We start from the raw sequence: 25,772 nt of genomic DNA, 5'->3' as shown, positions 1-25,772 counted from the left end.
ATGGATCTGTGACGTGGGTCTCATTGAACTTTGCGCGTGTACGGCGCGTGGCACGCGGCAGCGCAACACAGTGCTGCCATCCAAAGTTAGCGGAGCCCCTCGTGAAGCGTCACACTGACCGCCCGGCTGCCACATCAGGCTGCACCTCACATCAGTCAGGTGGCTGCAGCTCCATCACAGTGATGCTGGAGTGTGTGCGTGTGGATTAAAGAGCGCGGGGTCCGACTGATGCTCAACACCTGCACGTGGCGGAGGACTGCCTCCTTTTCCTCTACTCGACCTCCAGCCTCCAGCAGCTCCATCACTTCGCCTGTCAAGCGAGAGAAAGCGGACGATGAGCTCCTCTCTGCCCAAAAGCGAGTCCACCACCTCTCTGCTGAGATCATCGGGGCTCAACCGCAGGTCCGCACACTCCAACAGCGCTCCACGAGATCACCGGAGCCACCGCACTCACCATCATCAGCATCAGCCCGCCGGAGCTGGAGGCAGTGAAGATGCAGGCTGGACGGAGGAGTGCGAGACGAGCGCGCGGAGACCCCTCTGCCAGCCAAGACACGCGGACTCTCGGTATCAAGGTGACCACCGCGCGCAGAGGAGCCATCACTCTCACCGGCAGGCGAGTCACCTGGATGACGCTCAGGAGGACGTGAGGCACAGGACGAGCCGGCATCAGAAGGAGCGCAGCAAGCCCACCAGGACCAAGCACTCCCATCACCACCACGACTCCTCTCGAGGTGAGCCGCCTCCTGCAGCGCATCACCAGGGCGGCTCCCGGCAGGACAGGAGGACCTCTCCAACTCCATCTTATCCCAAACAGACGGACGACGCGGATTTCTTCTTCGAGCCCAGGGAGAGGGTCATCACCGGGTCTTTCTCCAGCCTCAGCTCCGACCCACCTGCGACCAGCGCCCCGGCGCAGCCCGCAGCCAGCCACAAATCCAAGAGACTGAGCGCAACCGCGTCTGAGTACGACTCTAGTCTTCATCCCATCGTGAAGTCAGTCTTCGGGCACGTAAGTCTGCACATTAAACTTTTCAAAAAAGCACAACCGAAGACGCCCAGAGCACGCTATAAGGTTGTTTTATAAGCTTTTAGTTCACCAAATTAAAGCATTAGAGCCGTTTCCTCACACCTTTGCAATTAAGTGAAACATAGAAGTCGATCTGAACAGTGTCTTATTGCTCAAAGCTCGCGAGCGCACTGTTAAATGCAGGTGTTTTGTCATTAAAGAAGCTGTAGGGTACATAAATCATCATCAGCATCATGTATCAAGTATCCCGACTGTGGCACAAATGTCAGTACAGCTTAATTAAAGATGGCTTTAATTGTTTTCTTGTTCGGGAATACAAACAAGAACATGTTTTATATTACACAGAGGCTCATTTATTGAAAAAAAAAAAGTTTACACATATGAGCCTATGAGGATAAAATAGGTTTCGGCACAATGATGCCAATGTTTAAAAACAACTACCTGCCAATGGAACAAGTGAAAATTGTCTAAAAAGAAGTCATATATCTCGCTGAAATGTTACCTTTTCTATGATTGTGTCTTATATTAAGACTAATAAGATATTTTGACTGGAAATTAGACAAATGTCAGGGCTCCAGGGTGCGACTGTTTTGGTCGCACATGTCACTTAACATTTTCATTGGTGGCACTGGTGCGCCTGAAATTCAGCAGGTTGGGTTAAAACAATGTAGCCTGTAAAAATATTTTTAACAAACACCGACTGGGTGCCTGCGAGCCAATTTATTCACGTTTACAACCATTCGCTAAATTAAAATGTATAATCGGGTGCGCCTAAATTTTGTGCTGGTGCCCCTAACTTTCAATTGAGGCACACCAGTGCAAGCAGTGTAACCACAAAGTCACCACACCAGCGCAGAAAGCCGGCACATTTCCCCACATTCTGTCCACTGGAAAGGGAACCCTACAGGGCATTTTATCATGTTTTATCTACCATAGGGCATCCAAGAGGGCACTTTTGCTGCATTTTTTTCAAACACGGAGGCACCAGCGATTGTGTCCATATTTAAACACAGTGAAAGTTTCGACTCCTCCACTGCCAATGTGTGTATAAAGTGTATCACAGCTGGTGGAGGTTCACAGGTGAGATGCAGGTGAAGCTGGAACCCGTTAAGACCATGATGTGTGTGTGTGTGACCCCGGCTGAGCAGATTAAAAATGGATGCGTGCATTCAGTCCAAATCTGGCTCCTGTATCCATCAGCTTCATGACGGAGGGGCTGCAGTCTGTCATGCATCCCAATATAAACACAGCCGCTTTCATTGTGGCTGTCACCTGAGCGACAGCAGGGGGATCAACTTTCCTGCTGCGTGGAAAACTTTTCAATGATGAGAGCTTGTCACTCAGACAGAAACACACACACACACTCACACACACACATACACAGGTAAGTAAACCGTTTATATACAGACACACTTTAAACTTTTACTGATACTGTAATGAGCGGCAAGTCAAGGGTGTCTTCATCACGTCTTCCCTGCATCACCTGTTCACCCACTAATGCATCGGTTTTCTGCAAGGTACCTCACTTCTGTGCTCCTGTGACTCGGTGTATCTGTACGGTACAGTAGGATGTCTGTTCCCTCCCATCTTTTTTTTTTTCTTGTTTCATTGAAATCCTTCTCTCGGTGATAAAAAGCTCAAGAGGAGACAATTACCTCCCCGAACGCTAATGTGTTCCAGAAATAACTCCTCTCAATCCAGGCCAGAGCTTCAATCAGTCTTAGGGGTTCCAGCGCGGCAAAAATCCATGCAGCGGTGTGCTATATAAAGTCTGTAGAGCTGCTGCTGCTGCTGCTGCTGACGTGTGTGGAAAAAGCAGATATTTTGGCGAGGGAAGTGTTGTGTTTCTATGTATTTGAATGGCTGTGTCGGCACATTTTACGGCAGTTTTTAGTGTTTTTTTGGGAAGAGGAATATGAACAAATAAAAAGATTTCTCAGTTATCAACTTGCATTAAAAACATCCAATGAGAAGTTTAGCTCCTTGAAGGTTTTCTGTGAAGTTAAGGCACATCAGACGCAGATGTCAATAGTCGAAACAGACTTCTGAGAGAGCAAGAGAGGGCGACTGACGTCTGAGAGAGTTCGTGCACGCGTGTGTTTCGCACCTGCTCAGCATCTTACCCAAGCTGTTTCATTTTAGTGACCACGCAGTCACAATAAGATGCCTTTTAATGCTCCATGAATAGACGTGGCAGCCGAATGCAGGGCGAGATATAACACACTCCAAATTCTTTCATTTCGTTTTTTTTTTCTTACGTAACATCAAGATCTGCATACAATCCCAACAGGACTTGTTCGCTGCCAGTGGAAAGAAGCTAAAAATAGCCCCAGCCCATCAAGACCTGATTATGAGAGACTGGAGGAGGGCAGAGTAGAGTGGGGGTTTTTTTGTCCTGGTAGAAATATTCCGATCTTTTAGCAAACATGTTACCTGACAGAACAGATTTGTGAAATAAAAGAGCTGGTTTCCAGCGTGTGGTGACATGTATCTTGAAGCTACGCTCTCATATTCATAAGATGAATCATGGTTACCATGAAGGCTAGTGTGGGGGTTAGAATAAGGACAAATGTAAAAGGTGGTTGGCTTTTCTTAATGTGTCTGGATAGAGACAGATTGCGATGTAATGATTCATTAGATAAAGATAAAGAAACTCATTATTTCTGCACATTCAGGCCTTGAAACTATCCAGGTTAGACCTTGATCAAGGACAGAGTATGAGTAGTTTTTTGTCCCGGAACAAATTTAGATTCTATTTTAAGAGATTCTGAACAATCAGCACATCCTTTAGCTGTTCGACAGCTTCGTTGACCTTCTGCAAACCCTCACTAGAAATCTGGAGATATCAGGACTGGCTTGTTATTAAAAGATGTCTGATATCTACTGCGGAGATGACATTTTTCCCTTCAAATTAAATTTAGATGAAAGGATATGTGCGCTAACCAGCAGAGGGAGCAAGTACCGTTTGCACTAATACGTCTGAACTCAAAGAGAGTGAGAGAGTGTGTGTGTGTGTGTGTGTGCGTGCGTGTGTGTGTGCGTGCGTGTGTGTGTGTGTGTGATAGAGAGGAAAAGATTAACAGTCGAGTGTGTGTCACATCAGTGAGACAGGAGAAGTGAAAGGGCAGGGGAAGAAAGTGATGGAAGCGAGGCAATTGGATAAATCGGGAAGAGGACAAAAGGAGAAAATAGGAAGCGAGTGAGTCTGCTGGCGGACCTGATGATTGTTATATAAGACAAAAAACACTCATCAACTCTCACTTCCCTGCTCCCACCTGACAGCTCTGGAGACAATGTGAGGAAAGGTCTTGAAACACAGATTAGCCCATCACTTCCTCGCCTGGTTTTCCTGTTACTCATCGCAGCCCTCGCACCCACTGACGTTTCCTGTCTGTCTTTTTCCCCCCTCTCTCTTTCTCTCACAAAATCTCTTCTCCTCTGCCGGGGTCACACTGACCTTGGGTGAGTGAAAAGAGAGAGGAGGAAGAGAAAAGAGTAAAGCAGGGAGAGGGATCTGGGTGGAAAAGAGAGGAAAGAGAGCAGCAGCATCACCACAGCATATGCCTCCAGTGTGTCTAGAGTAGAACAGGCTATTTTTAGACTGGATGGATATTTTTGTACCCGTGCGCGGCGAAGAAGGAGGTAGAAAATTCACTTTTTGGTTAAATCCCTTTTTGAAACGAGGATTAGGCAGCGAAATGTAAGAGCGTCGCGCACGCGGCGAGCACGCACGCGCGTGCGTGATGCTAAATATTCATGGAGACCTGAGGCTGAGAGGGGAAAAAAATCAGTGAGAGACACTGCGAGACAGAGGACAGGGGATAAATGAGTCAGAGGAGATAGAGCAGAGGTTTAATTGACTGAAATGAGACATGCCAATAGTCCCCCCCCCCCCGCTGATGCATGAGGCTTAACCAAACTAACATGTATCTGAAATAACACTGACATACCAGAATAATCTCCATGAGCGTTCTCTGATTTGACTGAATTAATGTAACTGTGACGTCTCAGCCCGAGCACAAGAAGATGACGCAAGTGTGCGCTGTGTGTTTTTTCACAGCCTAGACGTGCTCTGATGACGACAGAAAATGTATGCGTAAAAAAACCTCTTTGTTCCCTTTGAATGCACCGTGATGTAAACTCTGCATTTTCAGAGAAATTTTGACCATGACATGATCACGTTTCATTTCACTCTCAATGAAAAGTAAAGATACACAACGCCGCCTCATAGCTGCAAAAGAACAACTCTCAGTTTTTTTTTTACATCAATGCCCTCCTTCCCCCACCTACAGCTCTCCTTCAACACACTTGATGGCTGTGGATGAAACAGGATTACATTTGACCTCAATATCTTCATTAAAAAGGAAGCGGTTATTAATATTTTCTCTTGGAATGAGCACCCCGACTTGTGGATGCATGCGGATTTCTTTACAATGAATATTTTGCACATTTAAGTTATACCGATAAATCTGTGTGGCACCTGCAAAGTGGCACCCCAGTATTCAGAGGATTTTCAGATGGATCTTCTCCTCATTGGTAATGTGTGTGTTCTGTGTGTGAGTGAGAGAGAGAGAGAGAGAGAGAGAGAGAGAGAGAGAGACTAGGGGGGGGGGGGGGAATGGATCTCATGCCCGTGCACACTCTGGTCTGACATTATGAGAGCTGACGGCTCCTGTGTCTGACGTCTGATGTGTTCTGAAGTTCACAATGAGCCTCCGGTGAGAGGCTGGATGAATCATCCGCAGAGCAACACAGAGGAGCCGCAGAGATGTTGAATGGGAGCGAGATGCGAAACGACTCTGGCGTGAATGTGTTTATTAAAATAGCAGAGAATAGACAAGGTCGAACAGGAGAGGCAAATGAGGATGTGCATTAGCGTTGTAATAGCCGCCGCTGAAGTTACCTCAAGAGTGAATGCTGCTGGAATAGAGACCTGAAATGACTGTGTTTGTATGTGTTTTGCTTATTGTTGCTTCACTTAGATGTTTGACCTTCACTGTGCAGAATGATGTAAGCAGAGTTTGACACCAGAGGGCTGTTTTTAAATTCAGCCACTGAAGGGCTCACCTCAAACCTTGAAACATGTACGTACAAGAATTTGGAAGTCAGCTTAAGTGTGATGTGGAAACTTGAAACATCCAACGCACATAGACTAAGGATAGACTTTTCAATGTGTCCAGTATATAAAATTAACTATATATATATATATATATTTACGTCTTAAAACATGTCTGGAGGGGATCTTTAGCTTATGTAAAAGTAGTTATGCGTGAAGTAACGTGAAAGGACTTCATCACATGCAAAGGAATGCCTGTCTTCACAAGTATAGACTGATTCACCATGACGTCGTGGTAACAACAACAGTTGCGTCCGGGTAGAAAACCTGCAGTTTGTTTGTATTTCATATATGAAAATCAGCAAACTTGTTTATTTCTGTTGTCATTTTCTAGATCATTTCGCTAGTTTGGGGTAAACTGAAGCTGTCACTTTCTTTAGTCTGTGACCTAACATGTAGCCTAAATTAGGTCTCTAATGTAACGTTAGTGGAAGTTTTGTTATTGATAAGATATGACAGCATCAAACAGGCATTTTAGATTAACTAGATGAATACACTTTGAAGTAGGGTCATTAAAATAGTAGAGCCAATTTGAATTGTTCTGTAAGCTAACGCATGATGCAGAGGTTTTCTATCCGAGTGTCATTGTAAACAAACATTGTGATTCAGTCTATAGTCATTAAAATGCACTTATACTAACAGTTCTTATTATGCAGAATGGCTTCTTTTGGAGTTTTGTATTGTTATTTACTTCACGGACAACATTAAAATTATAATAATAATACGTTTATTTGTATAGTACTTATGAAAACCAGCATTAAAAGTACTTTACAACAAACACAAATGAACAAGAATTCACAATAACGATATATCTATAGAAATCAAAGTCAAATTCATGTTTAATGTTGTTTATTATGTGTTTTGTCTCCTTTCTGACAAATTAATTAAACTCAAAATTCGAGTCTGTAACCATAACTGGACAAAACTATCAAGAAAGAACAATTTTTCCATTTTTACGGCATCCAGTGCTAAGATGCATAACCATCACAGACGATGACAAAGCAAGAATGGAAAGAAACGGAAATGATTTAAGAGACACGATACCTACACAATATTATCATGTGTGTATTATTAACATGGTATCAATGATTCATTTTTAAATATCAAGATTATCATCAATATCAGTAAATCATGACACTCCTATTTTGAATAAACAAGAAATAAAAGACAAATAAAACTTATAAGAATAGATGATTAAAACCATATAAACACCAAGAAAAAACACATTTATACACCATTTGGTACATTGAGATACTACAATGTATCATATTCTATAAGCAGATCATATGTTTGCCTGTAAAATCCCAATTTGCATTTAAATATATCTCTTAAAAAGATGTAGTGGAGTAGAAATATAAAGAAGCATAAAATGGAAATACTCAAGTAGAGTACAGTCACCTGTAAATATCTGTACATTGTCACTTTTCACTGCCGGTTTTAGGGCTGTTTGATCTGTAGAGACACTCACTTTCTCAGTCAGAATACTTTACAATAAGTGTGTGTATGTGAGTGTGTGTGCGCATGTGTGTGTGGACGAGAGAGGCTGAGAACGAGCATTTACATGCCCGTTTTGTGTGTGTGTTTGCATTTGCACGTGCTGTCATTTCTTGCACATTTTGCCTTTGATCTGAATCCATGCCCTTCAAGCTTACCATGACTTTGTGCATCTACATGTGTGTTGTGTACATGTGTGTGTGCGTGAGAGAGAGAGAGAGGGGGATGGATGGATGCTGGAGGAAGAGTGGGGGGAGAGATGTGGTAGAATCGGGGGTAAAAAAGAGAGAGCGTGTGTTATATTTTTAGCTCCACAGCCCCACATCCGTGTGTGTTTAATCAAGTGTGTGTTCGTGTGTGTGCGCGCACGTCTGGATTAGTGTCTCCAGCGTCTCGCTCAGGGGAAGGTAATATGCTTGTCCGAACGAGCTTCTTCTGTCACATTGGCATGGATGTTTTGAAACTGTGGAGCGAGCGAGAGTGAGGGAAAAAGAGCAAGAGACAGACAGACGGACAGAGAGAGAGTGAGAGAGAGAGAGAGAGAGAGAGAGAGAGTGAGAGAGAGGGTATAGGGGAGAGAGGGAGGGAGGGAGGGAGGGAGGAGAGACAGTGTAGGAGAGAGGATGGAATGAATAAGCAATCTTGCCTTTTCTACTCCTGGCGCTTGCATCTCGCTCAGATCACATGCATGCTTCCTTCCTTTCTCCCTCGCTTATCTCTGTGTCGTTCCAATCTGTCCTTTTGTTCTTGTTTACATATTTCTCTCCTTTGTCTCACTGTCCCTCCCCTCGTACCTCCCGGCGTCCTTGCCTCCAGGTCCTCCCCGTAACACTCCTTCGTCCTCTCCCTCCTCTACCTCCCATGGTATCCCTGCTACTCTCCCTGCCTTTTCCCAAATGTCCTCTTACATTAGCCAGTGACCCACTGAACCCTCTCTCCCTTTCTAATCACTCCTATTCCCATGCATGCCCGGAAACACATGCAAACACACATGCACACGTGTACACCTACAAACAGCCACACCAACACAGACACAGTTAGAGAGAAAACATAAAACAAGGAGGATTTTTTTTTTTTTTTTTTTTTTTTTGCAATGGGCAACTCTGTAAAGTCGCTTAAAATTTTCACCAAGAAGGTAAGGTCCGCTCGGAGGCTTTTCACTCTTTGAATCCCCTGAATGTTGCTGCATGTTTGTCTCCCCGACCTGACCGAAAGCTTCTTGACTGGACCTGTGCTGACTGAACCCTGTGCGCTGTCTGTACCGACTGGGTGTTCACTAACAAGCTGTCTTGAACTGTTTCCTTGTGTTTTGTGTGGCACTGACATGGGAGAGAATTTCAAGATAAAGCTTGTCTCCCTTCTTGTAGTTTCAGCCGATGCTTGCCAACGCTGGAGCTTACAGTCTTGATTACTGTTTAGGACTTTTGTGATCTCCTCTCAAACTCATTCTGCATGAAATTTATGAAATGCACTGAGTGAAGCGCAGCACTAATATGACATTTGCATCGTAATGTATGTCTTTGTAGATACGAGTTCCTTCTGTGCTCATAGTGCATGGTCGCACTCCCTAAAACACCCATTTCAGCCTTTTAGACCGAGGTCAGAGGAGTTGGTTGTTGCTGCTGCTTCTTGACCCGCAAATTCGGATCATGCCACCAAACTTCAGAGTCTGTAAAATCTCACTTACGAGCCAGCTGTTGCACCTGCACCTGCACCTGCGGGACGTGATCAGTCAGTGGAAATGTTGCGAACAGGTGTGCTGTCTCATTCCATCAGCTCAAACGTACCGCTTGCATTGAGTTGAACACGACGACCTGCAGTTAAGTGCACAATTGAGGAACGCAAAGGAACACTCAGAACCGTTTATGTAAAGGCTCAAGAAGACAACCTCCGTCTCTTGCATCTGCTGTCCTCATCGTATAACTATATGCTTGAATTGACTCGCAGACATTCCCACAAATAGACTTTCCTCCATATCAGCAGCTGCACATCCTTGAGGAAGCACAATATGACAAGCAACTGTTGATGCCATCTGTGCAAAAAATGGGTTGGAGAAGTTCTTGCTTCACTTCAGCTTTTTCTCTGACACTGTTGTTGTTGCTTTTTTTGTTGGTTATATAACTGCCAGCGCGTGGCTTCATAGTACTTTTCTGGCACGATATACCCACAGACAGCTCAGCTCCATGCATCACTTGGTCAGATTACCCAGTGGGCATCCGTTCCTGTGGCGGGGACTGTAGGAATGCATGAACTGGCATTAGGGCTGGCGTGCTAACAGATGGAGTGTGAAGGTCATTTGTAGAGCATATAACACTGTGTGTATTTTAATGTAGTGTATGTAGGCATATTAATTTTTCATTATGTTTGCATGTAAAAAGCATCTGAAGACAGGAAATAGCTTCTTTCTGAGAGATTTAAAGCAGCAGCAAAAACAGTCCCTTGGTAATTCGCTGTGACAGTTGAGTCCACTCACTTTTCGCTGGATTTTCCTCCACTGAGTTGGATGTCACACTGCGGTAATTGAAGACTTGACCAACGTTATCACTTTTTATAAGCACGAAGAGATGTTACACTCCAAAAAGTGCAGTAGATAGTCACACAGTCCATTTTCCATCTCTTGTATTCTGAGTGATATCAGTCAGCGCACTGGTTGGACTTTATCCGCCTTTATTTAGAGGGAGCTCTAAATACTGACTGGCAGTGATCGCCCCGTTTTTAATTAACCTGTAGCTCTCTGTCTAATTGGGATCACTGACTCTGAAAACAACTTCTGCCCCCTGGTTGATTGGCTAATTGGTGATTATAATTAAATGCCTGGCTGAACTTTACCCTCATTCTCTGGACAATTATTTTGCAATGTGCACCAAAGAAAAACTTGTCACTTGTCACAGAAATTCAAGTAACTATAGGAGCATGTCCTGTGTGTACACTACTACTACTAACACATGCAGGCTCAATCATTAGTTCGAGTCACGAAGCTGTCAGTTAAAAGTTTACTCGTGTGGAGTCTGTTGTTCCTTACCGACAACAAATTGGGTATTAGAGGATTATTCCTGTATATTTCAACCTGGGTCTTATTTTTGTAGTTCTGGCCATAAAATAAATAAATAAATAGACCACTTTATTTAGAAACCATTCTGAAATGTTGAAATAATCAACCCAATCATCAGAATAAATGTTAGCCAAGTACGTTTATGCTAAACCACAGATAAGTTGAAACGGGGCTTCTCTTTATGTTGCAGCTTAACATTCATTTAGATTAAATTTCTCTTTGGTCACAACGCACAGAAAAAAAAAGTCTGTTACAGTCACCACGATCACAGATGGAGATGGTCCGACTTTTCGTTAAAAGTTGACGGTTTTGGACGCCTGGAAAACGGCTAGAAATGTTTGCAGGTCTTCATCAGAAACACCCACGTTGAGCGCCACATACACAGCTGGAAATAAAACACATACAGGTGTCCTTACAAATATCCACTGGTGTTACCTGAACTGCTCTCGGCCGTTTGGCAGCCTTGTTGACTTGTAATAACATTTGCTACAAATGTCAACTTTGGACGTATCTGTCGTCTGCAGAAACGTTAAATGTTAACATGATATCCTGGAAACTGGACTGAATAATAACTCCTGACTGCACAGGAAAACTGTACGCATAAATATGGAAATTACATTAAATTTGAACTGTGAAGTTGGTCTGTAATTTGTGACCAATGACTCTTTGACCAGCTGACCTTATCTATAACTAGGGCTCTACCAAGTCGAACAGTAGCACAGCTGTCAGTGCTAAAATTGAAATCGAATGGAATCGTGACCTTTAAATCGAAAGTCTGATCGAACTGTGGATTTGGAGAAATGACACCCCTTGTATTATCCTGTTTCTAGAATTTTATTCTGGTGGTTGCACATTGGATTGTTTCCAACTCAGGTGATCCAAACATTTCGCAAAACTCCGGAAACATCCAAATTTATTGACAAAAGATAGATTTTAGTTTCTAAAATTCATCACATTTTACCCAATGAAATACTCTAAATCAGTCCATGTTTGTTGCTGTTTTCTTTTGGTCATTAAAAGTCTTCCTGCACACAAAGGGAGGCACGTACCTTTATTAAAGAAAGTTGATTTAATGAAATAAGACAAACTCATTTCATCTGATGAGTCACTTTATTCAAATTTAGGATTTTTCTTCTGGGCTTTTTATGTTGTTGTTTTTTGTTTTTTTTTAGGGTGATGACATCATAACAAATGAGGAGATTTGAAGCTTCCTTCAAAAACCTCAATAGAAGCTTCAAATGTAAAAAAAAAAAGCCCTGTTTATAAAACATGAAATGAAGGCTTGGTTGTGTTCTGTTGTGCAGGACACACTCCTGGATGGCATCAGTTGCTCTTGTCATAACAAATTACAACCTCCTACCTCTGACAGAGGTGCTTTCCTCCGTCATGACTGACCTGACTCCACACCTCTCTGTGACTGACAGGCATATGTCTGTTACCTCCATCCCACCTCCCTCCTCCTTGTTGACTCCATGCCGCCACAAATCTGAGTCACGGTCTCTACCCCTGTCTTTGCCCCTGCTCCCATGTCTGGCCCCCCTGCCCTGGATGCTGCTCCAGGACCAGAAGAAGAACTACAAAGCAGTGCAGTCCTGTGAGGAGGGGGGCTCTGGGGGGGCCTATCTTGAGCCGCTAGTGGCCCTGGCCCAGAATGGAGCCAACATGCACAACGTACTGGGGCCTGCATGCATCTTTCTACGCAAGGGCTTCGCTGAGAGCCGGCAGGCTGTACGTAAGTCCAGACAATATCATGTGCATGCTTGCCGAGAGATTAGCGCACGACACAGAACACGCACAATAACAGAAACGTGTGATGAATGTGTGTCACCTCTCACTGTAACATCTGCACTTACAGCATGTGAACGAGCGTGGTGGAACTGGGAAGATGGTATTTTTAGAATGTGAAATCATTTTTAGGATGAAGTCTCCTTGAAAGCTAGAATGCTGAATGCAAGAGAGTGTGTGTTTGTGTGTATGTTTATGCATGAGGTTGGAGGATTATTCCAGCAGGGTTATGGTGATGGCAGAAATGCTCCTTACATGACGGTTATTGCTCCTTGTATTTCCAGCAGCGACACAATGAAGAAAACAGTGATGCTGAAATCCTCAGTGTAGAGGAACGCTGTTTTACTGATGCCTCTGTTGACGAGCTCACATGGCTGCTCGTAAAGGATGCAGGGATTGAGATTGAGCTATTTTAATTCAGTGGACTTGCAAATAAGGGAACTGTTGCATACTTTCCATTGTCTCTGCATCTACACATGCGTCTCATTTCTGCTACTTTCATCCCAGTACCTACTGTGTTGTCTTTCCGCAGACTGCCAAGAGGCTGCGTGTTTTCTTCAGCAGGTGATCTCACCGATGAGCTTTTCCTCCCTGCATGGAAGGAAACCTGCGGACTCTTGGCAATCTGCGGCACACGCCTGCAGTCGCCTATTTATTTTTTCACAGTCTCATATTGTGCGAGGAATGCTGCATTTTGGCAATGATTTAAAAACATCCACAGTTTTTGTACTCTAACCATACGCTGTGATCCTTCACAGGACCGAGAGTTGAGGCCCGAAGAAATGGATGGTAAATAAAATTGTAATTTTTACAATACTATCGAGACATTTTCCCATCTCTCTCACATTTATACCCGTCTCTCTCTTTCTCTCAGAGCTTCGTGAAGCATTCAAGGAGTTCGACAAAGACAAAGATGGGTTCATCGGGTGCAAAGACTTGGGGAACTGCATGAGAACAATGGGCTACATGCCAACAGAGATGGAGCTGATAGAGCTGAGCCAGCAGATCAACATGAATCGTAAGTAAAACTGTACTGTGAGTACATGTCTATGAATTATTTCTCACTTTTTTTTCATGATTTCAATACCTTTACAGCCATTTTTAAAAGAGTACTTAGCCTTCACCATCACTATTCATCAGAAGGGGTTTAAATATAGCTAAGTCTCTCTGTCTCGGAGAATACCCTGAAGGTTGACCCAGCCTCCTCTTTTCAATTTGTCCAACAGTGGGAGGACATGTTGACTTTGAGGACTTTGTTGAACTCATGGGGCCCAAACTTCTGGCTGAAACTGCCGACATGATTGGGGTGAAAGAGCTGAGGGATGCATTCAAGGAGGTGAGAAAAGACAGATGCACACAAAATAGCAAATGGAGTGTTGTGTAACAGCCTTATGGTCAAACAGATTTCTCAGTGGGTTGAAAGAATGTCTTCAGAGGGGATTACAGGAATTGCAAAATCAAAATTTAACTTAAAGGTCCCATATTATGCTCATTTTCAGGTTCATACTTTTATTTTGGGTGTCTACTAGAAAATGTTGATATACTTTAACGTTCAAAAACACATTATTTTTAGTGTTAGTTAGTTTAGTTTAGTTAGTGCCCATCTCTTTAAGGCCCCTCTCCCCTATTTTAATAAAAAAAAGGGTGCTAACAGTGGTAAGATATATGTTTTCTCTCCTTCTCAGTTTGACACGAACGGTGACGGCCAGATCAGCACAGCAGAACTCAGAGAAGCAATGAAAAAACTTTTAGGACAACAGGTACAGAGCTGTTGGGAGAGTCTGTCCTCCGCTTTGTAGCTCTCCATCAATCACGTTGTCTGTCTGAATCTTGTCTATTTACTCCTTCACTTGTGTAATCTGCCAGAATTTGTGCCACAGACATTCACACCTTCCCCACATCCTGACTTTTTCAGGTCGGACACAGAGATCTGGAGGACATCCTACGAGACATTGACCTAAACGGAGACGGGCATGTGGACTTTGAAGGTAAAGAATGTGACAGAATATTTTGCATTTCATACGACATTAGACATTTTTCACTGCATGCAGAGCCTGGAAATCAGCCATGCCTAACTAATACCTTTCTCTGTTGGTGTGTTTCTATTTTCAACCTTCTCGCTCTCTCTTAAACACGCACATACTTACACACACATTTCAAGTATAAGCAAAATCCCAACATGTGTGTGGCTGATATCCCCACCCTGCTGATAGTGAGGTGAGGGGATGAAGGCAGTAGGTCTGTCTGTCAGATTATCTCCATACCAAGGGATTAGATTACCCACAGAGAAAAAGATGCATACATGCTGTCAGGGATGAAAATATCCGAAAGTGCTGCTGTTTTCAGAAGCGCAATAATTTCACATTTTCGCCGCATTCTAAAGGGAAGTTTGAAATTAATCAAATGTTTCATTTCTTTTATTAAAAACATGAACCATTGTTCAGCACTCAAACCAACTTTTCCACCCATCAAAAACTCAAAAGCAGAGGGACAAACTCTCAACTAGCACAACGTATATCCGAGCCTTTATACCTCAGAGCAATTCTGCGCATTTTTTGCAGCATCGTATCATTTTGTTGAAGATTTCTTCAAACTAAAGCTTTGCAAAACAATCTGTCTTTTTCTATACTTCACAGAATTTGTGCGGATGATGTCTCGATGAGTAGAGTCGACATGTTAAAACGCGACATGGACTCTTTGTTGGTGTGGGAGGACGAGGAGAGAGACCAGCACGGACTCCTGATGGCTCTTGAACTTCTGAACTGTCAATGAACAAGAAAACAAAAACATATCAACCCTGCCCTGAAACTGCCACGCTGAAGCACAAAGGCTGACGACTCCAGCCGGGAGCAACACTGTTGATTATATGCTGCTGCTGTTTCTTAGAGCATAAACAAAACCAACAGCTGCATTTCTGACTTTTACAAAGTATATTTTGAAAAGCATATTTTCCTTAAGTAATAACAACATTTCTAACGCTGGTATGGCTGTTGTCTCAATGGGAAATGGGTATTTAGCACAAAGCCTATATTATGTTAATAAATGTAGCAACTAAGCAGACATATTTTCGACTACAGCAGTATGCCAGCAAACACCCAACCAATACAGAACATTTGTTTTTATAACGCTGAAGACATATTAAGCACAAATCCAAAATGGCAATATGGAAATATTTCATGTGATCTTGTCAAAGCTGTGTGTTTGTGTTTTGTGCATACTGTTGTTTCTCTCAACCTTCTACTGTAGATTTATTATGTCTCTGAAGACTATTGTCCAACCCTGGTTAAGGCAAGCCAATATTTGTTTTGTAATTATGTGTAATGTAGCACTGATGCAGTTCTTCTGACTTTAATAACATTATGCCTATCTTACTGTGATATATATGTCATTTTCAGTGTGAATAAGACTCCTTCAACTGCAACAATACTTGAAGGAAATCCTCTCTAGGTACAGTGAGTTGACTACTGTGATAGGCCTTTTTAATTACATGTATGTTTTACTAAATCAGAACATTACTCTGCCCGAGTACAGGCAGAGTTTGACAGATCATCCTTAGGTAGATGATCGACAGAGCGTTAAAACTATACATGAAAGAGAGGTTCTGTTAATGCTTTAATTTTTATCAGAGAGCTTTGATAAATGTTCTTGTTTAATGGGCTTTTGTGAGTCTACTGAGTCTACCGAACAGTCCTGAAGTGATTTTCACTTTGGTACAACATTTACACTTTTAACTTTAATACCTCAAAATGAATTGAACAATCAACCTCATCCACAAACTGCCCCTATAGTATAATCTCTGATACCAATTTCTTTACCCTCTTACCTTCATTATCTATATTTGTAAAGAAGTAGAATTAGCTTCTTTATGCAAAAAGCCAAAGAAAGTTTACAAAAATTTATTTGAGTCTTATTCAGTGTCGTAAGTGTCTGCAGTATGTTTTAAAAATATGATCCATAGGATTATATTTTCAAAATGGCTGCTTGAAATGCTGGTTGGTTCCCGGGGCAGCTAAATCATTGGTTGACTGTTCTAAAATGGACATGGGGGTATTCAGTATGCATGCTATAAAGTCAAGATGTTCTTCTCAAGGGAAATCTTACTTTGTCATTTTACTTGTCTTAACTGTGTGAAACTATGCATGCAAGAAACAACTTAAATTTGTAGCAGAATATATAAAAATAAAGGTTTTTATTGGAACTTGAGCACGGAAGTAATATCTCTAGCATGTGTGTGTGTGGGAGTGTGTCCTCTTGTTTGAGGTAACTCATGAAGACATGAGATTGACAGCCACATTATGGGGACTGAGGACAAAAAACCTGGTCCCCTCCAATGAAAACCAAATGCCACAGAATTCTAAGCTCTGATTGGATGACAGGTGTAATTCATTTCTAGTGATGAGCTTAATTGCGTTGTTTAACTATCATAAAGAAAACAAATCAAACTCCACATACACTCATTAAAACTCACCAGCACAGTCTTGGTTTGCATTTCCACAATCATCTTTAGATTGTTTAAACAGATCCTCAATTCACTGAGTAAGAAATGAAAATATTCCAGCTCTACGCTCCATTTTCACCTTCTACTGTCTCTTTGTTGCCTCTCTCATCACCGCCTGCCGTGCCTCGTCGTCCCCAAAGACATAGTCTTGGCCAAAGCCGCTGTATCACCTCGGGTACTGTATCTCCTGTTGTCAAACTGACCTGGAGGCTGTATTCATTCCCAGTTCAGTGTCCAGCCGTGTTCACTCTCACGTCCCCTGTGGTATCTCCCCCTGTGATTCTGGTCCAGATAAAGTCTAGGGTCAAGGAGCCATGTGAGCCACTTAACTAAGAGTATCTAGCTACAGCCAAGGGAGCAGCAGTGGTCCATTTCTCTGGTGACATGCTGCTCCTTTAATGTTTATGGAACTACCTTCAAATTTCATTTCTTTACTAATTACTCAACAAGAAAGTAATTAGTTACATTACTCCCTGTGAGTATTTTCTATTAGTCAACCCAGCTCCATCAAAGGGGCCTCACCTCCAACAATACCAAAGCATCAACATTCACATGCTGCTTCTTCTGCCTGAAACACATGTAGAAAAAGAAAGAGACACAATCGGTCAGGCTATAGTTTGGTGGTATTTACTGACCGATAGCTCGATTAGAGCCGGTGACTGCACTCAGCTCTCCCAAGAAGATACAGCACGTATGGTAATTGAGAATATTATGGAGTTACTGCGCATTACTCCTCTTTCCCAGAGGCTAGCCACCTACTGCTGGCCTAAATTAACATCTGCCCAACTTTGCCTATAGCTGTGCAATTGCATTAAGACGTGGTGACTGCAGCAGCCAGTGCAATGTGACTTGCATAATTTAGATCTTTATCATTTCTTGAGAGGAGAATGTACATGCAGTATATAGCGTTTTTTATATACTTTTAAATATTTTTCATGATTAATAATGTATAGCTTAAAACAATCAAACAAACAAAAAACTCAAAGGAGGAGGTATTTTTAAAAATAAGATTGTAAATAAATTAGAAGTTATGACAATTAGACTATACAAGTTTATCACAGGAGGCATTGGGGACAATTGAGCAAAACTTTGAACCTCCTATGACATTATTTGGATTGATGGAGACAATTAAGCTCCTCAAATCCAGCAAAGTGCAGACAAGACAGATTCAAGTCTGTGATGACCTGTTTCAAAAGCCAATAGAAGCATCATTAAACATTTCAGTGTGGTTTATCAAAATGAATAATGTGTTATACTGAGTCTCATATCAACAAATTAGGAAGGGGACAAATGCATTTCTGACATTTACAAAGACCTGGGTAAGTAGCATACTGGCAAGTCTTCTGTAGTGGTAGTGTTTAAACCATTGGTATTGATACTACAGTATAATAATGGTATGGTATTAAACACAGTCAGGGTCAGTGTGCCTAATTACAGTTCATACAACAGATTGACTTCACCTACTCTCTGATGGGATCCCCCCCCCCCCCCACTGTAATCAGATTACTGCCCATGTCCAGCCAACAGTGCAGTGACAGCAGCCGTCATTGGCCACCTGTTGCCATGACGACTCCTAACAACTCTGCCTGTGGCTGTAGCATGCTGCTAAAACCCTGCAAATCCAGCAGCACGGAGTCAGAGATCCCTGTACTTCGTCCTGGACTGTCCAGATGGAGGACTACCTCACCGCCTGTCACCTCAATCCTCCTCGGGCGCAGGAGTAGGACGGTAAGAGCCGTTAGTTACCCAGCAACGATAGCTAACACGTTGTTAGCCGTTAGCCGGGGGTCAAAGTGAGCATTTCTAACCTAGCAGCTCACTTCTAAGCTAGCATGTTACAAAATAAACTTATTTAATGCCTAGCTGAACTTCCTAACAACAATTCATTTGAGGTAAGTAGACGTCTGTTTAAATGCATCTACAATTAATTGCTGTTAATTCACCTTTAAATAGAAATAAACTAGCTTAAATGCGTTGTTATCTAGTCAGGTTAAATATAGCTAAGAGAAACTACATAATGACCGCTTACTGCACTTAATTAGCTATAATCCTGTGTTATGTATTGGTGTCCCTTTGCCTTAAATTATAACTACTGTAGTGGAATTGTTTTTACACAAGTGGCATGTTTGTATCCCAATAAACTAAGGTATTACTCTGAATTCGTCATTACTCCAGAACTAGCCACCATTACTGAACACTTTGAGTTTTCAGTGATATAACAGCTGAATTTCTAGCGTTACACAGCTTTATTTTCAGTCAATTACTTAATTGGTAACTCACAAAATTTGACATTAAACACTAGCCAGCTAACAGGTGAACTGAAGTCATTTCCTCTGTGCATTCACCAGCTTTGTTTCTTGCACAAGAGTTACTCCAAATAGCTGTCAATTTACAACTGTGAGCAACAGCTATTACTTCAAGCTGGAGTCGCTCTTAAGTATGCTGTCAGAAAAAATGACGGTGAATTCACAAACGATTCACATATCTTAGTAATTTTGAATCTTTCAAAACATGCACTTGTACTACGGGGAAGTACTGTACTATAACTGTCTCTTTCAATAACAGAAGTCCCCCTCAACAGTAGACCACTCAGTTCTGATGCCAAGGAAATTATACTATAAAATTATTATTAAACTGTGGCCAGGAGTGCTTGAATATCTCATTACTATTTCAATCAAATAATAAAATGATAATAATTCATACATGAGAATGTGTGTGAAAACCAACCTTATATGTAGGCCATCAGCAAAGTATGATGTTGCTCAAAGGGTTATTTAAAGTGAATCACAATGTAGAACACAACACCTGAAAGTGAGCACAGGGACTTTGTACTTTTCACGACTGATCCTGATATTTTGTGCTGTCTTTGTCAGACGCAGACAATGAGTCACTCCTGATGTACATTTCATCGTCAGCTTCAGAGACGGAGACTTCAGACGGACCAGAAGGCTTGTCCTAAACCTGCTGGTTTCGCCGTGGGGTGCAGTCTCTTTGCTGTCTCTTCCGCTGCTGAGCAGCATGACTTGGTTAACGTTTCTTAGCATCTCCATCACTGTGTGGTTGACCCTTCTGTTTGTCTTTACAATTGTGCCGGCTGTACTTGGAGTCTCTATTGGTATCCGCAGACTCTACATGAGGACACTTCTCAAGATATTTGAGGTAAGCTTAGCATCTGTTTAATGCACGATATTAAAAGACGGGTACAAAATCAAAGTCCTTTGTATTCATGCTGTATGTTGTCAGTTAAGTGAAAATGCACTTTGTTGATTATATATTGTATTTTAAAAAAATGCATTCCCTGTTGGATGGGACCCTTGGGTTCTCTCATCTCAGAGGGACTGTTAGGGCAATTTGTTGCCTCCCTTTCCTCAGAGAACTGGATTTTGGGACAAGCCCCTGGGAGATCAGACTTTAAGCCATGGGACTACCATATGAGGTGGTGTAGATACTGCAGGGAGTGCTTACACTCCTGGGATGAAGTCCCTTTGAGTTGTTGAGACCCTGGAACTGGTCAATCTGAATCTGAATCATTGGTGTGTGTGTGTGTGTGTGTGTGTGTGTGTGTGGTGTCGGTAGACAACAGGAAGCTTTATGTCAGGCAGGCTGAGTGTGCACTTATTGTGAATAGTTTGGTTTCTATGGGCTACAGCCTTTCTTGAATACACACTGATGTTTTTATTCAGAGTACACACCAGGAGGTGGTTCTTTTGGTGGTTCCTTTGGTGGCACACAGACCTGATCTATCAAAATTGTGATATTTGAGCTTGAATAAGTCAGACAAAGTGCTTTGAAACTAGACTAGTCTCCAGAGACTGTGTTACCTAATTTCATCACTCTGATCATAACTCAGTCTACACTGCCCATGTTCTCTCTAAATCCCCAACCTTGAATGAACTCTGGAGGCCTGCATTACTTATTGTTGCTTATCCAACTTTAGAGTTTGTTTCTAATGTAGTTGACTCAATGTTTCTTCTCTTGAACTAGTGGGCAACGTTAAGGATGGAGATGGAAGCAAAGGAAAAGAATCAGCAACTCTATAAACCATATAGCAGTGGTAACATCTCAAAATTGTATCAGTCATTAATGCTCATTATACCCGTATTATTTTTACCATTGACTTGTCTTTCTTCCTTGTGTTCTCATTGTAGGAATCATAGTCAAAGAACCACCATCATCTCTGCAGCAGGGGATCCAGGAGCTCCGGGGTTCTGCCAGCTGTCTGCACTCAGAGCCGGAGTTTGAGATGGCTGACATCTTCTACTTCTGCCGCAGAGGTGTGGAAAGCATCGTGGATGACGAGGTGACTAAGCGATTTTCCGCCCAGGAACTGGAGACCTGGAACTTGCTGACTCGAAGCGACTACAACTTACGTCATATAAGTCTGAGGCTCACTGTCCTCTGGGGCCTGGGAGTCCTCATCCGCTACGGCATCCTGCTGCCACTCAGGTCAGAGCAGCACACAGGCAGGTTTATGCGGTATTCATCTCATACTGCAAAGGCTGTGATTGGGTGAGAAACTGGTTAATGTTGTGTCAACTATACGTCCTTTTTTCTGCAGGGTTACTCTGGCAGCCACTGGCATTAGTCTGATTCTAGTCCTGACTACACTGGTGGGCTTTTTACCAAGTAGAGAGTAAGTTTCCCCTGATTTTCATCACAGTTCAAGCAGTTCACGTTAGGTCCCTGTAACAAGAATAGACAGATGATCAAAAGCTACGAGCAACCATGTTTTTATTTTGTGCTTTATAAGGGATTGTTCTGCTCCTTTGAAACTTGAAGTAGTTGTTTGACAGACACAGAAGTGCATAGGGCTGTAACTGATGATTATTTTCATTATTGGTTAATCTTCCGGTTATTTTCAAAATTCATCAATTAATCTTTCAATCTATAATTGTAAAAAAAATGCTCATCTCAATTTCCCAGGGCTCAGAGTGACGTCTTCAAATTGCTTCTTTTGTCCGAGCAATGGTCCAAAACCCAAACCCTCTTCATTTACTGTCATAAATGACAAAGAAAAGCAGGAGATCCTTACATTTAAGAAGTTGGAACCAGCAAATGTTTGAGAATTGAAAATGGAATGAACTTTAAAAATGACTGAAATGATTAATTGATATCAGAGTTAATACTATCATTGAAAGTAATTTTCATACATTATGCTGTATGTCTACAGGTTAAGGTTCTTCCTGAGCGAGAAGGTTCATCTGATGTGTTACCGCATCTGTGTCAGAGCTCTCACAGCAATCATCACCTATCATAACAGGTACAACATATTTAATATTCGGCAGCTTCCTCGGAGACACTTTGATTTATTGAATACATTATAAAATACCAGAAGAGTGATATTCACAAGTGGACAGTGTCTCTATTTAATTACAAATAAAGGCAAGCATTGAACTTTGTGATGTAAAGATGCCTCAGGATTCAGGATTGGATATTTGTTCACCTGTCACCAGGTTGTATGTGTGTATTAAACAAACTTGTTTTGATTTCAGAGAGAACAAACCGAAGAATGGCGGTATCTGCGTGGCCAATCACACAACACCCATTGATGTCATCATCTTGGCCAACGATGGCTGCTACTCTCTGGTACAAAAGTTTGTGTTTCTCTATGAATGATTAATAACTCAGCTTTTTTGAGTATTAGAGATGAGTAGAGATTGTGTCTTTCAGCTGAACTTGAGTTGAACCCGTCTCTCAGATCGGCCAGGCTCATGGAGGGTTGTTGGGAATGGTCCAGCGAGCCATGGTCAAGTCCTCTCCTCACATCTGGTTTGATAGATCAGAAGTCAAAGACAGACATCTAGTGGCAAAAAGGTAACACTGCAACTTCTCAGTTTGCACTATTTTTGCTTTATACGGCACATTTTTGTATCCTTGCTCTAAGAATGTGTTACAAGAAACCGCAATGATTTCTCAATATATAACATATCAGCATGTATGTATCTCTTCCATTGAACAATGAACTTTACAGTGAGCATTTTCATAACATAATGTAGAACTGGAAAGCATGTAGCAGCTTGCACACTACTGTCAACCTTGGCAGTGTGGTGTTTAAAGGCATTTAAGAAAGCAGTATATACTACATTTCTTTTCATTTATAAATACTGTAGTGAACCATAGACCATGAAGTATGAGCATATAATCAGTGTTTCTATAATAGCCGCTGTTGGGATTGGATCTGAATTTCATTGGACTTAAACTCTTGAAGTGAAGCCAATGGAACGATTTTTATTTTATATAATTAGATCACTGCTGCTTTGTAATTTTTAGGCTCAGTGATCATGTGGCTGACAAAACCAAGCAGCCCATCCTGATCTTCCCTGAGGGTGTGTATGATGATATAATTCTTCAAAACACAGATGTAGAGCCCATTTTGTTTAGTGCTGATGGAAGCTTCACACTGTGTCTCCTACAGGTACTTGCATCAACAACACATCAGTGATGATGTTCAAAAAGGGCAGCTTTGAAATTGGCTGCACCGTCTATCCGGTTGCCATTAAGGTGTGAACTTCTCTTTGCCTTTTTTTCCGTTCTACTCAGTTTGCTCCTACCTACGCCTGATAAGTCCGTATGTCTGTCTTGCAGTATGATCCTCTGTTTGGTGATGCTTTCTGGAACAGCAGTAAGTTTGGCATGGTGAATTATCTGCTGAGGATGATGAGCAGCTGGGCGATCGTCTGCAGCGTTTGGTACCTGCCGCCAATGAACAGAGAGGTGAAACTCTTTGTCATATCCAAACAAAGAAATGTTCAGTGTATTATCAAAGCGACCAAATTTTCAGGTTGTTTATTATATCTACTGGAGTAGTTTTCCCACCTTTTCTCAGCCTGTTCTTTTTTATTGCCTGTGTGTAGGAAGGAGAGGATGCAGTGCAGTTTGCCAACAGAGTAAAAGCAGCCATAGCTGCACAAGGAGGATTAGTGGATCTCATTTGGTGAGTCAGTAGCAGGTTTCTATCCAAATGTGAAGAATTTTTTTGAAAAATGCAAATTTATGCATGTTTCCATCTGTTGTGCAAATAATTATAGTTGGTTCTTCAAGATAAACAGTAGGTGTTATAATTCTGCAGTTAGGTTCCATTACTGCAGAAGAAGTGGGCGCAACAAGCACAACATAGCAGAGATAAAAGAGCACTAGTCAAACCTCAAATAGTGGCAAGAAATGTGAGATGAAAATATTGCATTTATGTTTGTTTCAAGTGGGTAATTTGAGGAAGGTTACAATCTCCTCTGCACAGATCTCATGTTTTTGTCTGAGGTTTTTTTTTCTGCATTTCCACTCAGTTTTTTTATTCACAAATTAAAAAAGCATATAAAAACAGGTGGATGAAAATAAACCTTAAGTCATGATATTCATCAGTAAAGCTGAATGGTTTATAGCCAAAACACAGATGCTGATTCACAGCTTTGACAAAAACTGTGCAGTATTGCACCCCAGAGATGCAATTGTGGATATTCCCTGTGTTTTTTTGTGTAAGAAGTAGCTCTGTGTAACACTGTTGAGTCTGTTTTTAATACTATTTTCTTTTCTTGCCTGTGTGCTCTCAGGGATGGAGGGCTGAAACGAGCAAAAGTGAAAGATGCCTTTAAGGAAGAGCAGCAGAAACTTTACAGTAAAGTTCTTGTAGGTGAGCAGGAACAGGGGGACAACAAACGTTTAGAGGAGGAAAATCCAGTGGACGATAAAAGCCATCACGATTCAACAAATGGACAATGACGACACGGTGGATGTATGACTCTTACATCTCATACAGCGACAGCTAACATAACGGTGAATGTGAATCTTCAGAGATAGGAATTTATGTTGATAATTACTGTAACTGTGTCATTTGCGTTTTATGTTTTGACATTTATGTTTTTATACTGTAAAATCTACATGTATTAACATTGTTTGTATAATGCGAAATTAGAAAAATGGTCACATTTGAAGTACAGAAAGCTGAGAGACATACAAATTCTTTAGTGGTGTCAGGATTCTCCAAATCCAAGATTCGATTTAACTTTAGATTGTCATAACTGCCATATTTGTTTGTAAATGTACCACACTAAGGCACACTATGGTTGGTCAAATTAAAATCATTTATTTGAAGGAGACACATTATGCTCATGTTCAGGTTCATAATTTTATTTTGGATTACTCATAGAATATGTTTACATGCTTTAATGCTCAAAAACAACTCAATTTTCTCATACTGCCCAGAGCTGCAGCACTGCATCCCCCCTCTGTCTGAAACTCTCCGTTTTAGCTCCTGTCTCTTTAAGGCGAGGAGCTTCTGTTGGTGCAGACTTTTACCTTTTTAACTTTCAAGATCTCACACATGCACAAGAACCTATATAAAACACTGAAGGAAAGGAAACAAAGGGCGTAACAGGTCTCCTTTGAAATGTAATAACAATATTTTACCAGTCAATTGGAACAAACTGTTTAACTCAAAGACAAGAAGAGTCACTAGAGGGCAGAAGGGTTCTTCTGTTTCCTTACCTGCAAAAATGTCTGATCCTTGTGGCTGAAGGTGTTGTTTCTGTTTTTCTTCAGACACAAGTAGGTGACTAGGAGAGAAAAAACAACCATGGAAGAAACTGCAATCATGCTTTTGATTGAAACTGAATGCTCAATTTAACCGTGTTTCAATTTAGAATTGAAATCGTGACTTCTGAAAACAAACTTCATAGACCAAATGAACAGTTAGTATACAAAAGTCCTATTGTGACCTTATTTTTTTTCTGCCTATCCTTTATTGCCATGTGAGCCTGTTGTATGTCTTATTAAAAAAATATTTTGGAACTGCCATGTTTGT

At 41.8% G+C, this 25,772-nt stretch overlaps 2 protein-coding genes across 4 annotated transcripts; both read left to right on the top strand.

Annotated features, from left to right (window-relative positions):
• The first annotated feature begins 334 nt into the window (after window positions 1-334).
• cabp1b (calcium binding protein 1b) lies at window positions 335-16,680 on the top strand. Of its 3 annotated transcripts, none has more exons than XM_073477390.1 (7): window positions 335-1,012; window positions 13,236-13,266; window positions 13,352-13,495; window positions 13,704-13,813; window positions 14,163-14,237; window positions 14,393-14,465; window positions 15,114-16,680. In XM_073477390.1, exons 1-7 carry the CDS (start codon window positions 335-337, stop codon window positions 15,137-15,139), a joined length of 1,137 nt encoding a protein of 378 aa, XP_073333491.1. In that variant the 3' UTR covers window positions 15,140-16,680. The 3 variants fall into 3 exon arrangements, with proteins under 3 accessions (XP_073333491.1, XP_073333492.1, XP_073333493.1); XM_073477391.1 differs by lacking the exon at window positions 335-1,012 and adding an exon at window positions 11,941-12,420; XM_073477392.1 differs by lacking the exon at window positions 335-1,012 and adding an exon at window positions 12,280-12,424.
• A 3,313-nt stretch (window positions 16,681-19,993) lies between these two features.
• LOC141006260 (glycerol-3-phosphate acyltransferase 4-like) lies at window positions 19,994-24,691 on the top strand. Its single transcript, XM_073478413.1, has 12 exons — window positions 19,994-20,134; window positions 20,960-21,029; window positions 21,124-21,421; window positions 21,534-21,608; window positions 22,146-22,235; window positions 22,468-22,561; window positions 22,674-22,789; window positions 23,246-23,301; window positions 23,391-23,476; window positions 23,561-23,689; window positions 23,830-23,909; window positions 24,523-24,691. The coding sequence occupies exons 1-12, from the start codon at window positions 19,994-19,996 to the stop codon at window positions 24,689-24,691; spliced, it is 1,404 nt and encodes a 467-aa protein (XP_073334514.1).
• The last annotated feature ends 1,081 nt before the right edge of the window (window positions 24,692-25,772 follow it).

This window comes from Pagrus major, chromosome 12 (genome assembly GCF_040436345.1).
Source record: "Pagrus major chromosome 12, Pma_NU_1.0".
NCBI lineage: Eukaryota > Metazoa > Chordata > Actinopteri > Spariformes > Sparidae > Pagrus > Pagrus major.
This window is presented reverse-complemented; position numbering and strand designations above follow the sequence as displayed.

Bases quoted from the DNA above. Each gene is read 5' to 3' on its own strand.
- cabp1b (XM_073477390.1), top strand. From the start codon at position 335: ATGAGCTCCTCTCTGCCCAAAAGCGAGTCCACCACCTCTCTGCTGAGA. The intron at 13,496-13,703 runs GTAAGTAAAACT...TTTGTCCAACAG, and splicing joins CCAGCAGATCAACATGAATC to TGGGAGGACATGTTGACTTT. The intron at 14,238-14,392 runs GTACAGAGCTGT...TGACTTTTTCAG, and splicing joins AAAAACTTTTAGGACAACAG to GTCGGACACAGAGATCTGGA.
- LOC141006260 (XM_073478413.1), top strand. From the start codon at position 19,994: ATGACTTGGTTAACGTTTCTTAGCATCTCCATCACTGTGTGGTTGACC. The intron at 21,422-21,533 runs GTCAGAGCAGCA...TTTTTTCTGCAG, and splicing joins GGCATCCTGCTGCCACTCAG to GGTTACTCTGGCAGCCACTG. The intron at 23,477-23,560 runs GTGTGAACTTCT...TCTGTCTTGCAG, and splicing joins TCTATCCGGTTGCCATTAAG to TATGATCCTCTGTTTGGTGA.